Source organism: Phacochoerus africanus, chromosome 6 (genome assembly GCF_016906955.1).
Source record: "Phacochoerus africanus isolate WHEZ1 chromosome 6, ROS_Pafr_v1, whole genome shotgun sequence".
NCBI lineage: Eukaryota > Metazoa > Chordata > Mammalia > Artiodactyla > Suidae > Phacochoerus > Phacochoerus africanus.
Genome location: NC_062549.1, coordinates 69,132,631 through 69,146,465, shown reverse-complemented (window position 1 = coordinate 69,146,465; position 13,835 = coordinate 69,132,631). Strand labels below are relative to the sequence as shown.

Genomic DNA, 13,835 nt, shown 5'->3' with positions numbered 1-13,835 from the left:
TTCATTTTACTCAAAGTAAAGTGGACTAAGCTAGACTCTTGCTAAAATGATTTCTAGTTTTCTTTTCTAGAAAGTAATTTGGCTACATTTTTGTCTTTCACTCTATTACTATGTTGTGCTTATAACAACTAATATGTTGTGTTTATAACAACCTGCCAGTTCATAAAGGTTTTAATATTATCTAGCTGCTTAGTTTTTCATGCACAAAATACTCAGCCCTTTGATCCACGATGGAGACGGGGGTTGGGTGATGGGAAAGGGAGCATATGGCTATTTTGACGTGAACCAGTGTCTTTCTGTTTCTGTTCTAGTTTGGGCCACACATGTTGAAGTCTACAGGAAAAATGAAGGCTTTAATTGAAAACGTTTCAACTTCCTAACAGACAGTGAACTGAGAAAGACTCTCCTAGTTCTGCTGCTGGTTTGTTAGGGCTATTTGGCTAGTAGAAATCAACACTATTTGGTAAATGCCTGAATTTAGTATTCAGTGGTCTCCTTTTAAGTTTCATTAGAGGATTAAGCTGTAACAAAAGCACTCTGCTTTTAAGAGAAGGTCAGTTCTCAAGTTTTCCATAACATATGTGTATTCTGACATAACATGATTTTAACCTATAGCTAGGATGTTTAGGTTTTCAGTCTTGAAAACAACTACTTGGATTTCAGAAAAAAGAAAGGACATTTGTAGATGTCAGTTTTTAATTCCTAACACTAACTTATCTGTACAGATGTTTTATGTGCATATATTTGGATATGAAATAGCAGGTAAATTTAAGCAGTGGCAGCAATGAGGGTGTGTTAGTGTCATTCCTTTTCAATGATCATTTCTATTTAATGACGGAACAGCTGGTATTATCCAAGTTGTTGAGTGAACGTGCAAGGTTGGACTATCTTCTTGCCTTGAACAGAACTTTTAGCATAGATTCTCGCTCACATTTTCATGGAGATGGGGTTTGAGTAAGGAACCAGACAATGTTTGCTGCTGAAATTCCATAATGCTTTCCTTTAGAGGGAAGTCAAGGATCATGAAAACTGTTTTCACCCAGTGCCATCCAGTGCTGAGGAAGAAAATGTAGTTTTCAAATAGTGAGGAATGAAATTATTGAATTAAATATCTTTTTAAGTAAAACCAGAATGTACCATCTTCTTTTTCTTTCAGCTTAATACTTTTGGGAATGTCAGCCTAATGGAGTTTAAAATATTTTAATACTGGTCAAAATAGTAGCTTTATAATTAAACACTGAATAGGCAAAAGAATTTTCTGTAAGTTGCTGATCATTGGTCAGAATGCTGCTCTGTTGAATTACATTGTGCAGCATAAACCTGAGGCGATTTATTAGGAAGTGCGGAGCTGCCCTTCTCACCCAGGGCTTCTAAGGAATTGCTACAAGGATTTGTTAAAATGCTTCATAAGTTTTCATGATTTTCTGTATTTCTGTTAAACTCAGCTATTGTTAATGCCGGAATCTCCTACTATGAATAAGTGCTTGGATTTATTATTTAAACCTAGTGAAAAAAAGTTCTATCTCCTGGGGGGATTAGGAGAGGGGAAGAAAAGACATTTAAGTTATTGAAAAAAATGTGCAATGTTCTAAATAATAGCAAATACTAGTTGAGGTACTTTTCATGGTTTGGTCATTCAGCTTAAATTTGAACTTGGCTTATTTTACATGTTGTTGATGTACATTATTTCTGATTGTTTTATATGGTTTAAAAGTTCTGCCTTTAAAGAAATTCAGAGAATTCGCCTGATACAAATATAAATTTCTTAGGAGGTCAAAGTATGTGTATCAGTATTGAAATATAAAAAGTCCAGTGCTCCAATATAAGGAAGTTACTGTTTTGAAATAAAGCAAACTTACTTTCCTTGGGCCATAAGTGCTTTCTTCTTCTTTACAATAGGCGGAATTCTTTTTTTATATTATACATGCAGATTCTTTAGAATAATTTGCTTTCTGCATTTTTCAAGTGGAAATATATTCCTTAAAGTCACCTCCTCTCCTTCATCTTCCTCCTAAAGGGATTTCAGTATAAAAGAGAAAGGCAGTCACTTGGGCTACATGTCCTCAGGGTTCTTCTCATCCTCTGGGACTGGGGAAAGCCATTGGCCTGTCTTTCCCCAGAGCTGTCCCATTCACAATATCTGAAGTGAAAGACCTTAAAACTTGTTAAGCTCTACATTTTATAGCTGAAGCTCAAAAAGTTAAGTAACTGGTATAGTATTTTCTCTACCGTGATTCTGACTAGTCCAGGGACTCATTCTATATAGCTGACCCCTGAAGACATGAAGGTCAAGGGCACTGACTCCCCCTCATCCTCAGTCAAAAATCCACGAATTGTTCTCTGAGCCCCAGCAACAAAGGCCTTGATAATGACTCACCCAAGGGCGGGCAGGACGCTCAGTGAGGCTCGAATCAGGACTCACCCTTTAGTTTCTTTGATTCCACAGTGTGATTGACATCTTTTAAAGATCTGTAAAATGAAAATACAGGTACTTTATTTATTGAAACAGGTCCATATAAGTGGACCTATGCAGTGCAAAACCCTTGTTTAAGGGTCAGCTGTATACATCCCGAGCACTGGACTTGGAGTGAAACATGATCCACGTTTGTGATCCTGGCCAAATCACACCTGTTTTTCAAAATGGGAGTAACGCTCAGTCCAAAAAATTATGAGGATTAAATAATGGTTTTGAACATGTTCTATGAATGGTAGACTGTTAAAAAAAAGTTATTACTTACATCATTTTACACGAGGTCACTGGTTCTCCTAGGACAACGGGTCCCTGGCACCTGGAAAAGGTGCATGGACCCGGGGAGGGCGGTAGGTCTTCGTCTTCAGCTCGGCTTGTCTTTCCAGTCACAGGCCCTTCTGCAGAAGAATCCTAGTTCAGCTGTTGGTTTGTTAGGGCTCTCTGGCTAGTAGAAAGCAACACTATTTGGTAAATGCCTGAATTTAGTATCCAGCAGTCTCCTTTTAAGTCTCATTAGAGGGATTAAGGTGCAACAAAGGGAATCCTGTCCTCTCGCTGTGCTGAGAATTCCCAGGAGTCTTCCTCTCAGTGGTGGAAGAAGAAAACACAGGTGACAACTGCTGGAAAGGGCTTGGAAAAACCATCCTCTGATAACTTCTCCAGAAATAGAAGTGCTCTCTGGGTTAGAACTAGCAGATAAAAGTTTAAACTTTAAGGCAGTATGACCTGGAAACCTTAATGTTCCTCTAGCAGGAGCTTCTCAAAACTTATCTCCTCTGGTAGATTCTACAGCCTCTTCTAAAGGTCACAGAGAGGTCCTTCCGTAAGCTTAAAGTATAACACAAGTGTAACTCAGATCTTCTCAGGAAGGTAAATGATGAGCCAAAGGGTGCCTCCCATTCCATCGCAAACCCCTGTGGCTGTTTGAGGGCAGGCCAGTTCCTCCTAACTGCTCTCTCCCCGGCTAGAATAGCCATAACTCGGGGAGAGAAAAACCCTTCCCAATAGGACTCTTACCAGAGGTACGAACAGCCTTCTGCTCAGCCTTCTTTCCTCTTCATCGAAGGATGACAAAGGAGGAGCATTCGAGTGCTGGGGCCATTACTCTGTCCCACCACTGTTGGCAGGGAGGGTGGCGAGCACACCTGATCTCTCTAACCCAGCTCTACAGCAGACTGCCCAGGGCTGGGCCTCTGCCTTCCCTCTGCAAGGGGACACCTGGTGATGCAGAGCCTGGTCCGTGACCCAGGATACAGCCTGGATAAGCTGGTCCAGATCTTCCCACAGGAATTCCAACAGGAAACCTTGAGAGTGGGGCACAGGTGGAACCTGGAACGCAAAGAAGGATGACATGGGGCACAAGTGTAGCCCTGTGCAACTTATACAAAACAGATGATGAGGAAATGAACAAGGCCATTGATTCAGCACTGAACTATGTGTCAATACATTATTTTTAAGAGACATTTTACAGGTTAGAAAGCCTTTCCAAACATTAGATGAGTCTCTACTACATGACAAACCCAAACCTGGCCTATCTAGCCTTAGAGACGATGCTGCAAAGAAGGGAAGACAGGATGAAGAGCAGGAGTGTAGGAAGCTGCAGCTCAGGTTCCGCTTCCTACAGCCTCATGAGGATGTGTCTTAACGTCATAAACATGAAGCCTTGTGCTCAGCCCCAGTGAACCCGCAGATCAGCGTGAATCTGTCCCCCACGCTGGAAAAGGTTGTGATGATTCTCAGATGGAAATTCAAGTTTGGTTTTCTGCAAATGCTTAATGTAGGAACTTTAAATAGTCCTTTATGATACTTTAAAAAGCTTAGATACAGAACTTAAAAAATTTTTTAGCTAAAATAAAGCACCTTGCAGTATCATGCAGCCTCCCGATTCCTTATAGAACATGGCTCAACAGTGAAGAAACAAATTTATGCTCAAAAGTCTCAAGTAATGCATAGCTTAAAGTTAATACAAGACAAACTTTCCTAACAAGACTATTGACGGGTCCAGTGGAAAGCTGCAAGAGGCAAGTCACTGTGCTTCAGTTTTAAATTACAGCTAAATACAATCTAGTATTAAAAATAGGGGTGTTTCTGTTTCCCTACTATTCATTCTGTCAAACTTCAAGACAGGTGTCAGGATGACCTAAAGTGTAAGCATGAAGGTAGAAAGTATTACTATGATTGATGAAAGTATCTTACTAAAAGGGTATTTGAACACCCGTGACTTACTTTTAAAGCTAAATGATTTTTTACCAGTCATGGATGTTAATAAGATTCAAGAATTGGGAGTTCCCATCGTGGCTCAGTGGTTAACGAATCTGACTGGGAACCATGAGGTTTTGGGTTCAATCCCTGGCCTCACTCAGTGGGTTAAGGATCCAGCGTTGCTGTGGCTGTGGTGTAGGCTGGCAGCTATAACTCTGACTGGACCTCTAGAGCCTGGGAACCTCCACGTGCCATGAGTGCAGCCCTAGAAAAGACAGACCAAAAAAAACCTTGAAGTGGGAGTTCCCACTGTGGCCAGGGGTTAAGGATCCAGCATTGTGACAGCTGTGGCCTAGGTCATAGATTCAATCATTGGCCCTCAGGGAACTTCCATATGCTGTGGGTGCAGGAAAAAAAAAAAAAAAAAACAACCCACTAGAAATGGTGTTATTTTCATCAACGAAATCATTCATTCTCTCCAATGATACTGCAACACTTTGCACTCATTTTGTACAATATGGAAAGCTACTGTATTATATGACAAACGCCTTTCACACGTTTTTATCACCGTATGTTTTGAGAACAGAGGTCATGTTTTATAATTTTTAATAGCTTTATTACATCCAGTGCAGAGCTCTGCACATGACAGGAACACATACTGTGACTACACGACTTTAGCATAGGGTAGTTTCAACATAATTGCTCGTAATGACAGAATGAGAGCTAAAAAGGAAATACAACACCAAGTTAACCTGTTCAACATCTGTTGGCACAGTTTACGCTCGCCCTACGCTGAGCACAAGTGACACAACGGTAAAGGAGACACCTGTGTGCCCCCAGCAGCCCACCTCCAAGGAGTGGTTACTGCCCCCGGAGACCACGGCCGCTGGGGGTCTCCCAGAAGACAGGTTGTCTGCAAAGCCTTGCACATACCTGGACAACTGTGTTTCAAGTGTTTGCTGATATGTGGTGATTCGTGTGCACATTTATCATCCCAAGCAGGAGATACTGACCCGAAAGAGATTTAAACAAACCAGACATTTAAAAAAGCACACGTGGAAAACACTATAAACCTCCAATACGAAAGTTATAAAGTTTTAAGAAAACTGAAAGCTTGAAGTCGAGAAAGCTTTTTGGAAAGAGGTACATCATAGGAATCTTCGAAGAATTACTAGCACCTCTAACCTGTACCTAAGGTACAAATACATTTCAAAGGCTTGCAAGGGACATAAAATATTTGCTTCTTTTATACAAAGAGGCTCATTATAAACCATCACCTTTACAGAGTACCAATATTGACCAGGAATCAGATTTTTGTTTTGCTAAGCTCAGGCTTACCAAAATTTCTCTCCAAGGACCGTTAGCCTAGAGCAGAAGCCACTAAAGCTTGGCCCAGAGCCCAAAAGATTGCTGTGCTGCTCAACAATGCCTTCAAGTACCGTTTTATCTTAAAAATTCAAATGAATTTTGCATTCTGTTCTATAACATTTACTTATTTAAAATGTATTCTTGGAGTTCTCGTCATGGAGCAGTGGTTAATGAATCCGACTAGGAACCACGAGGTTGCGGGTTTGATCCCTGCCCTTGCTCAGTGGGTTAAAGATCCGGCGTTGCCGTGAGCTGTGGTGTAGGTTGCAGACGCGGCTCGGATCCCGCGTTGATGTGGCTCTGGCGTAGGCTGGCAGCTACAGCTCCGATTCGACTCCTAGCCCGGGAAAATCCATACGCCAAGAAATGGCAAAAAAGACAAAAAATAAACAATGAAATAAAATGTATTCTTGTAAATTACCCTTTCCTCAAAATTATCTAGAAAAGTCGCTGTCCAAGGAATAGGTCCTATTTAAGAAGCAAGGCTAGCGAGCTCCCTGGTGGTCTAGTGGTTAGGACTCAGGACTTTCACCCCTGGGGCCATGGTTCAATCCCTGCTCTGGGAACTGAGGTTCCACATCAAGCCACTGCATGCCACGGCCAAAAGAACCAAAACAACAAAGAAGAAGCAGGGCTTGAGAGGGAAGTCCCACATGTGTGTAACAAACCATGACCTTCCAATGGGTTTATTACATGTGTACACAGGAAATGGGGGCCGCACTCAGGTGTCTCCCGCTGAGAGTGGAAATAAGAAGAGAGCCATTACACAGGCAGATGGAGCCCAGGCAGGCCCAAGGCCAAAGGTCTGAACATCTACTGGACGTGCCAATGAGGCAGGCGTGGAGAAGCAGCTCCTGGCAGAGAATCTGCTTCCTCTGGGGAACCCTGGTGGACACAAACAAGTATCAGCAGGTGGATCCCGCCCTGTAGGACACACCAGGCAGCTTGCTTCCCTTGCTCAGAATCCATGCTCAGATAACCAGCTGATCATCATGTGGCTTCCCCTGGAAGACGTGCCTAAAGGGAGAGAATGATTGATAGTTATACTCATTTTAAATTAGAGTAGAACACTTAAAAAAACATCAGTTCCTGTGAGCTTGCTCTAAGACAGTTCCACTGTCCAGTTGCTGACAGATACCAGGTCCGTGAGCTTCTAAGCTTCCTTAGCAGACCCTGGGATGCGTCAAATTTGCCACAGTGATGCCACCTTGTGTAAGTGGCCAATTGATCTTCCCCAGCAACCTCAGCTCTGCTGTCATCCACCCAGCTGTCCTGTGTGGTGGCCACGAGCCACTTGAAACATGGCTAGTTTGAGCTGCGATGTGCTGTAAGTGTAAAATACACACCAGATTTCAGCCTTTGCAACAGAAAAAAGAATGTAAGACATCTTCATAATTGTTTTTTATAATGACTACCTATTGAAATGATAAAAAATATTTTGGCTATACTGGAATAAATGTCATTAAAATTAATTCCATCTTTTTCCTTCTTAAAATGTGACTAGTGAAATCAGCGATCACTTACACGGCTCACACTGCATTCCCATCGGGCATCAGTGACGGTGTGCTTGTGTTCAAAGTCTGCACTTATTCCTCCTAATGAAATGGGCTTGGGAAGACCCCACAGAAGCCCAGCGTTACCTCTCTTACACTGCTACTTGTCAAGGAGAATTAAATGGCCATTTCTCACCACTTGACTTTAAAAAAGCCAATACAACCAGTATTTCAGTACCTGCAAGAGCGGCTAGGTTCCCCACCTGCAAACCAAAGGCTGTGGAGTCGAGAGGCTGGGCTCGGAGCCAACTTTCTCAAGTTTGGGGCCCTTGGCTGGCTCCCCCTCGAGGTGCAGTTAACAATGGCCCCGGAGGCCTGGGCCTGCGCCCAGCTCTGCCCCAGCACAGGTCTGATGAGCGAATGCCAAGCCAAGAAGCCAATCCTTTGATTTCCTAGTAATTAATGTTATGACTTCCAAAGGGTTGAGTTATAAGGTAAATATCAAAGATAAAAATGTGAAAAGATAGGTTTTTATTCATCAAAAGTTAACAGCAACAGGCACATATTAAAATGAGTATGGCAAAGCCTTTTACAAATGGCTTTACACTCAAGCTTTCTCCCAAGAAAATGGCTGTTGCAACAAACTGTAAACATAATTAATAAACAGTCTTTTACAGTAACAAGGGAAATACAATTGAACTAAAAGCACCGGTTTCTCTTAAAACTAGATTACAGTTGTGCTTACTATACATAAAACAATTTAAAACAAATTACAAAAGTGGAATGTTGTAAGTTTAAAATTAGTCCTTAGATTTTTGTCCTAGAAAACATCTGTTCACATCAAAAGGCCCATCAAAGGGAAACGTTTCATCAAAGGGAGGGACAAGAAAACAATGCACTTTTTTTCAAATCAAAACGAGAAGTTTGGTCACTTAGCTGTGTGCATAGTTAAGGCATCTGGAGCGCTCGGGTACAGCTTCCTCCCTTCCCTTCCCCAAGTGGCCGCTCATCAGGCCACGTTCGAAAATAATAAATAAAAGCTGATGGTCCCAGTCGTCCCCATGTGGATAAATAGGACACATGCACAGTCACACATGCACGCGCGTGCCCCACACACACATCGGCACACACACAACACGCCTCTCGCTCCTGGCAGCGAGAGGGACGTTAGTACCCTTGCTCTCAGGACGCACCTCCCCTTCCCACATTATTTCAAATTGGCAAATACCCTGAGCTGATTGTGGTGTTTTAAACATTCCACCTTTTTCTTGTATGTGCAGGTCAAGTGTACAGTAGTGAAAACAACATGCAATGTCTTCACTGCGGGATCATAATACAGCTAGGACACTGGAGTTCTGCCCCTCCCGCCCCAAATTAAAAACTAAGAGTTAAGAAAATTGCATTGCCAGACAGCACTGGAGGCAAAGCTCGGCGGCGCTCTGTGAGAAACGCTCGGGTTCCAGTGCACGAAGTAAAACGAGAGCAGATGCGAGGCTTTGGTGGCATCCAAAGAAGAAAAAAAGGCAAACCAGGGGCAAGAGCTGCAGTCTCAGGTTTGATCTTGAAAATTCTCAGTGGTTCCTTCACAATCATGCTCCAAGGCAAATTGAGAACCAGTATTTCAGAGTTGGTTTGTAAACATCGAGTCTTGCCAGAGGCAGCAGAGGCGGGCACTTCACATTAGCATTTTCTCCGAGAACTCAGTGGAAGGTACAGATACGCGCGGTCGCATCAGACCGGTTAAGTTCCAAGAGATTTCTGCTGAAAGTGTCAGTTCAAGTTTCAGGATGCTTTGAGAGCCACGGGGCCCACTGCCAGACATCCTCGGTCATTCCCTTCGGTTCGCTCCCACTGGGCTTTGCATATTCAAGGTTTCACACGAAAGCCAAATGCATATTGCTGTATGTTCAGGTCTTATAATTAAAAAGTGGGTTCAAATGATCCAACAGAGGAAATCTTGGGAATAAATTATGCTGGCATCATTCCCTTCCCTCAGCAGGCAAGAGTAAGTTCTCTCACTCGAGACCCCATTCACATTTCTCAAAACCTCCAGGAGGCAGGCAGGCTGTCCCACTGACTCTGGGGGCTATGATAACCGGTTTTCCTGAGGTAATAACTGGGAGTTCAACTCCTCAAATGCAGCATCTGTGTCCTCACTGCTGGACTGTTCTCGCTGCAGTCCCTTCCAGCTGGCTTTATTCAGCCCCACGTGTCCGAGCATCGTCTGGGACAGCCTGGTATTAGAAAACCGGGCCCATTCTGTGAATAGAGGCTCCACCAGGTAAGTCATAAAACCTTGAGAAAGAGAAAAAAAGGGATTAAGGCACATGCTGAAAAGTTAAAGCATCTATATAGTGTTTACTCTCCTAAGTCCTGTTCCAATATTACCTAACGCTTTTTGTTTTTTGTTTTAGAGCCGAACTCGTAGCATATGGAGGTTCCCAGGCTAGGGGTCTAATTGGAGCTGCAGCTGCCGGCCTATGCCACAGCAATGCAGGATCTGAACTGCGTCTGCGACCTACACCACAGCTCATGGCAACGCCAGATCCTTAACCCACTGAGCGAATCTAGGGATTGAACCTACATCCTCCACTTACTAATTGGATTCATTTCCACCGCACCACAACGGGAACTCCACCTAACTCTTATTTTCAAAAGGTGTGTGTGTGTGAATGTATGGATCTTCTCCGAAAAATCTATTTCTTTGGTAACTGAATGAACCCTGAAGTGCAGGTGACCTGACAGACACATCATGTCGTTTCGGATGGTTCCTCGAAGCTGCACAAACCCACTCCTCCTGTTTCAGCCAGCGCCCAGGGCCGGCAGCTCTGAGAGGCACCCGCAAGGCCAAGGGCAGGCTCCAGGGAGACACTGGAAGCTAAAAGGGTCTCGCTGGGGCTGAAGCCACAAGACCTGAGATGCAGCAGCTGCTGAACTCCCGCTCACCCCCTCAGGGATGGTGACCATCACACCTGGCAAGAGCACAGTGGGCCACTCTATGGACCTCGGAATTCAGAGTCCAAACCCATGACACAAAATGTGAGTCTAAAAAGAACAGAGGAGGCGTTCCCATCATAGCTCAGTGGTTATCGAACCCGACTAGGATCCATGAGGTTTCAGGTTCAATTCCTGGCCTCGCTCAGTGGGTTAAGGATCTGGCGTTGTCATGAGCTGTGGTGTAGGTTGCAGATGTGGCTCAGATCGTGCATTGCTGTGGCTGTGGTGTAGATCAAGGCTACAGCTCTGATTCAACCCCTAGCCTGGGAACCTCCATGTGCCTTGGATGTGGCCCTAAAAAGACAACAACAACAACAAAAGACCTAAAAGAATCCTAGGCGCCACAGAGCCAGAGGTGTGAACTGAGGTGTTGGATGCAGGACACAGAAGCTCTCCGCCATTTGAAACCAGGAGAATCAAAGAGAAATCACGGGAGTTCCTACTGTGACTCAGTGGTTAACGAACCTAATTAGTGTCCATGAGGACACGGGTTTGATCCCTGGCCTTGCTCAGTGGGTTAAGCATCCGGCGTTGCTGTGAGCTGTGGTGTAGGTCGCAGACGTGGCTTGGATCCTGTGTTGCTGTGGCTGTGGTATAGACCAAGGCTGCAGCTCAGATTGGACTTCTAGCCTGGGAACTTCCATATGCCGCAGGTGGAGCTAAAAAAAGAAAAAAATAATTCAAATGTCCATTTTTCTGTCCTTAACAGATCAAAAGTTTAGGAAGATAATGTTCTTTGCTTCCCCTGTTATTTAAGATCTGACTGTTGAGGTGTTTTCTAGGAGGCCTCTTTCATCCTGTGTTGGGTGTCGGGTCAGCTGTCATTTTCGTGAGTGCAGACTGAGCTCAGAGGCCGCTCATTGCCCTTTTCTTACTGTGAATTAAGGGAGAAGAGGTGTCTGTACAGTGGGGCCTACACATCTGGTGTTCACTCTCACAGCTGTTTAAACTTATCTCTTCTGTTCTTTTATTTTTGTCTTTTTAGGGCTGCACCTGAGACACATGGAAGTTTCCAGGCTAGGGGTGGAATCGGAGCTGTAGCCACCAGCCTGCACCACAGCCAAAGCAACGTGGGATCCAAGCTGCATCTGCGACCTACACCATAGCTCACGGCAATGCCAGATCCTTAACCCACTGAGCGAGGTCAGGGATTGAACCTGCATCCTCATGGATGCTAGCCAGGTTTGCTAACAACTGAGCCACGATGGGAACTCCCGTTTTAGGCCTCAAGTACCTGAGCACATGGCCCAGGCTGGGGCGCAGACACCCGCAACCACTTGTGAGCCCACATCACTGTCTTTGCCCCAATGCCTCTGTCATCTCCTCAGACGGCACAGGGAGCTCAGTCAAGTGCCCTATTTTCTCCAGTAGGTGATATTTCCATAGTCAACAAAACTAGTGCTCCTTTCAAAGAAGAACCCCATATTAAACCTGGCTTCTACTTCCTGACCATCTGCTGGCTCCGAGGAATCACTGATCTACCCCAGAAAGAGAACCTTCCCAAGTCCCCATCTTACTGGCATCTGATGTCAGACCAACACTTGTCAGCTGCATAAACTGCGCAAACTCTCTGGGAAAAGACACCAGCAGGGCTTGTCCCCGGGGAGCCGGCGGACATCCGCGGTGCTCACCATCCCCTCCCCACTGTCCCCAGACAAGCCCGCCTGGAACTGCCCTACAATGACCAAGTCAGAGACGAGAGGAACAGCTTAAAGATCTTCTTTTCCCTTTAAAAATTCCATTTTTTTTTGGCTGCGCCCACAACATGAAGAAGTTCCTGGGCCTTGGATAGATCCTGAGCCACAGCAGTGGCGATGCTGGATCCTTAACCCGCCGAGCCACAAGGAGTTTTCTCATTGATCAAGGCGGAAACGGGCTCAAGCAAAAAAGACATTTAAAGTTAGAGTGAAGGAGTTCCCATTGTGGCTCAGCGGGTTAATGAACTCGACTAGAATCCATGAGGATGCGGGTTCGATCCTGGCCTCGCTCAGGTAAACGAGGGGGAAGGTGTTGGGAGCAGGCGGGAGAGACGATGCTGAAGAGCGACAGTCAACCAATGGGCAGAGGTGAGAGAGGAGCCAGTGGCAGGGAGGTGGGCCACCACGTCACCGCCAGGCCCATGGGCCACCTTCCTCACTCTGAAGTGGCGGCTGCAGAGGGACGCTAAAGGGGCTCCATGAGGGCAGATAATGCCTCCTTCCAGTCTTAGAACAGAAAGTTATGTACCTGCTTGGCAAAATTATGCTTTCTATGAACTAATGTCAAACGAGAGTAAAGTATAAGAGCCAAAAAAAGGGGAGTTCCTGTTGTGGCTCAGCGGTAACAAACCCAACTAATATCCATGAGGATGTGGGTTCAATCCCTGGCCCCACTCAGTGGGTTAAGGATTTGATATTGCCATGAGCTGTGGTGTAGGCCACAGACTTGGCTCGGATCCCAAGTTGCTGTGGCTGTGGTGTAGGCTGAGCTGCAGTTCCAACTCCACCCCTAGCCTGGGAACTTCCATATGCTGCAGTGGGTGTGGCCCTTAAAAAAAAAAGAGCCAAAAGAGCCAAAAAAAAAAAAGGAAAAACAAGGATAAAATTTCTGAAATTATTTTAAAACTAGAAATAAACATAATTTTAATATTTATATTTCAAACGTAGATGTCTTCTTGACAAAATAAAAATCGATAGCATTTATAACGAGTTACATCTGAGTATGGATAGTTACCAATCTGGATGTTGGCAATAGATTCCGTCTGACGATCACAAAGCGGACTCACACTCAAATGATACTTTTTTTCTATATCTCCTAGAAATTAAAAAAAAGAGAAATAATTCAAGTAGAATAGAGCTACTGGTTAATGTATAATCAAAGTCTTCATCTTACCTATAAATTCCTTAGGAAAAATGTAACACACTTAATCCGTGTGAGAGAATGGCTTCTAAATTAGTTCTTTTTTTTTTTTTTAGGGCCACAACTGCGGCATATAGAGGTTCCCAGGCTAGGGGTTGAATTGGAACTACAGCTGCTGGCCTACACCACAGCCACAGCAACGCAGGATCTGAGCTGAGTCTGCGACCTACACCACAGCTCACGGCAATGCCAGATCCTTAACCCACAGGGTGAAGCCAGGGATTGAACCCGCAACCTTATGGTTTCTAGTCGGATTCGTTTCTGCTGCCGGGAACGCCTAAATTAGTTCTTTCTTTAAATTTTAAGTTATTCACACATAGAAAAGGTTGCCAAGCTAATATCCTATTTTAAATGGAGAGGGTGGAAGACTTATTAGGTGCTACCCCAAGACTGTAATTTACACTGTC

At 44.3% G+C, this 13,835-nt stretch overlaps 2 protein-coding genes and 1 long non-coding RNA gene across 6 annotated transcripts in view; 1 reads left to right on the top strand and 2 right to left on the bottom strand.

The window, feature by feature from the left end:
- MTFR1 (mitochondrial fission regulator 1) overlaps positions 1 to 1,863 on the top strand; it is a 66,619-nt gene extending 64,756 nt beyond the window's left edge. For both annotated transcript variants that reach the window (XM_047783842.1, XM_047783843.1), the window contains exon 8: positions 312 to 1,863. In XM_047783842.1, coding sequence (XP_047639798.1) covers positions 312 to 380 — 69 coding nt within the window. In that variant the 3' untranslated portion in view covers positions 381 to 1,863. The remainder of the gene's footprint in view (positions 1 to 311) is intronic.
- LOC125129284 (uncharacterized) lies at positions 1,844 to 4,762 on the bottom strand. The gene is made up of 3 exons (XR_007135440.1): positions 2,739 to 4,762; positions 2,378 to 2,469; positions 1,844 to 2,011 (listed from the first exon to the last, which is right to left on the bottom strand). It is a non-coding gene; the product is annotated as an uncharacterized LOC125129284 (long non-coding RNA).
- Positions 4,763 to 8,047: 3,285 nt separating this feature from the next.
- Positions 8,048 to 13,835, bottom strand: part of PDE7A (phosphodiesterase 7A) — a 117,693-nt gene continuing 111,905 nt past the window's right edge. For all 3 annotated transcript variants that reach the window (XM_047783840.1, XM_047783838.1, XM_047783839.1), the window contains 2 exons: positions 13,243 to 13,323; positions 8,048 to 9,828 (listed from right to left, as the gene is read on the bottom strand). In XM_047783840.1, coding sequence (XP_047639796.1) covers positions 9,620 to 9,828; positions 13,243 to 13,323 — 290 coding nt within the window. In that variant the 3' untranslated portion in view covers positions 8,048 to 9,619. The remainder of the gene's footprint in view (positions 9,829 to 13,242; positions 13,324 to 13,835) is intronic.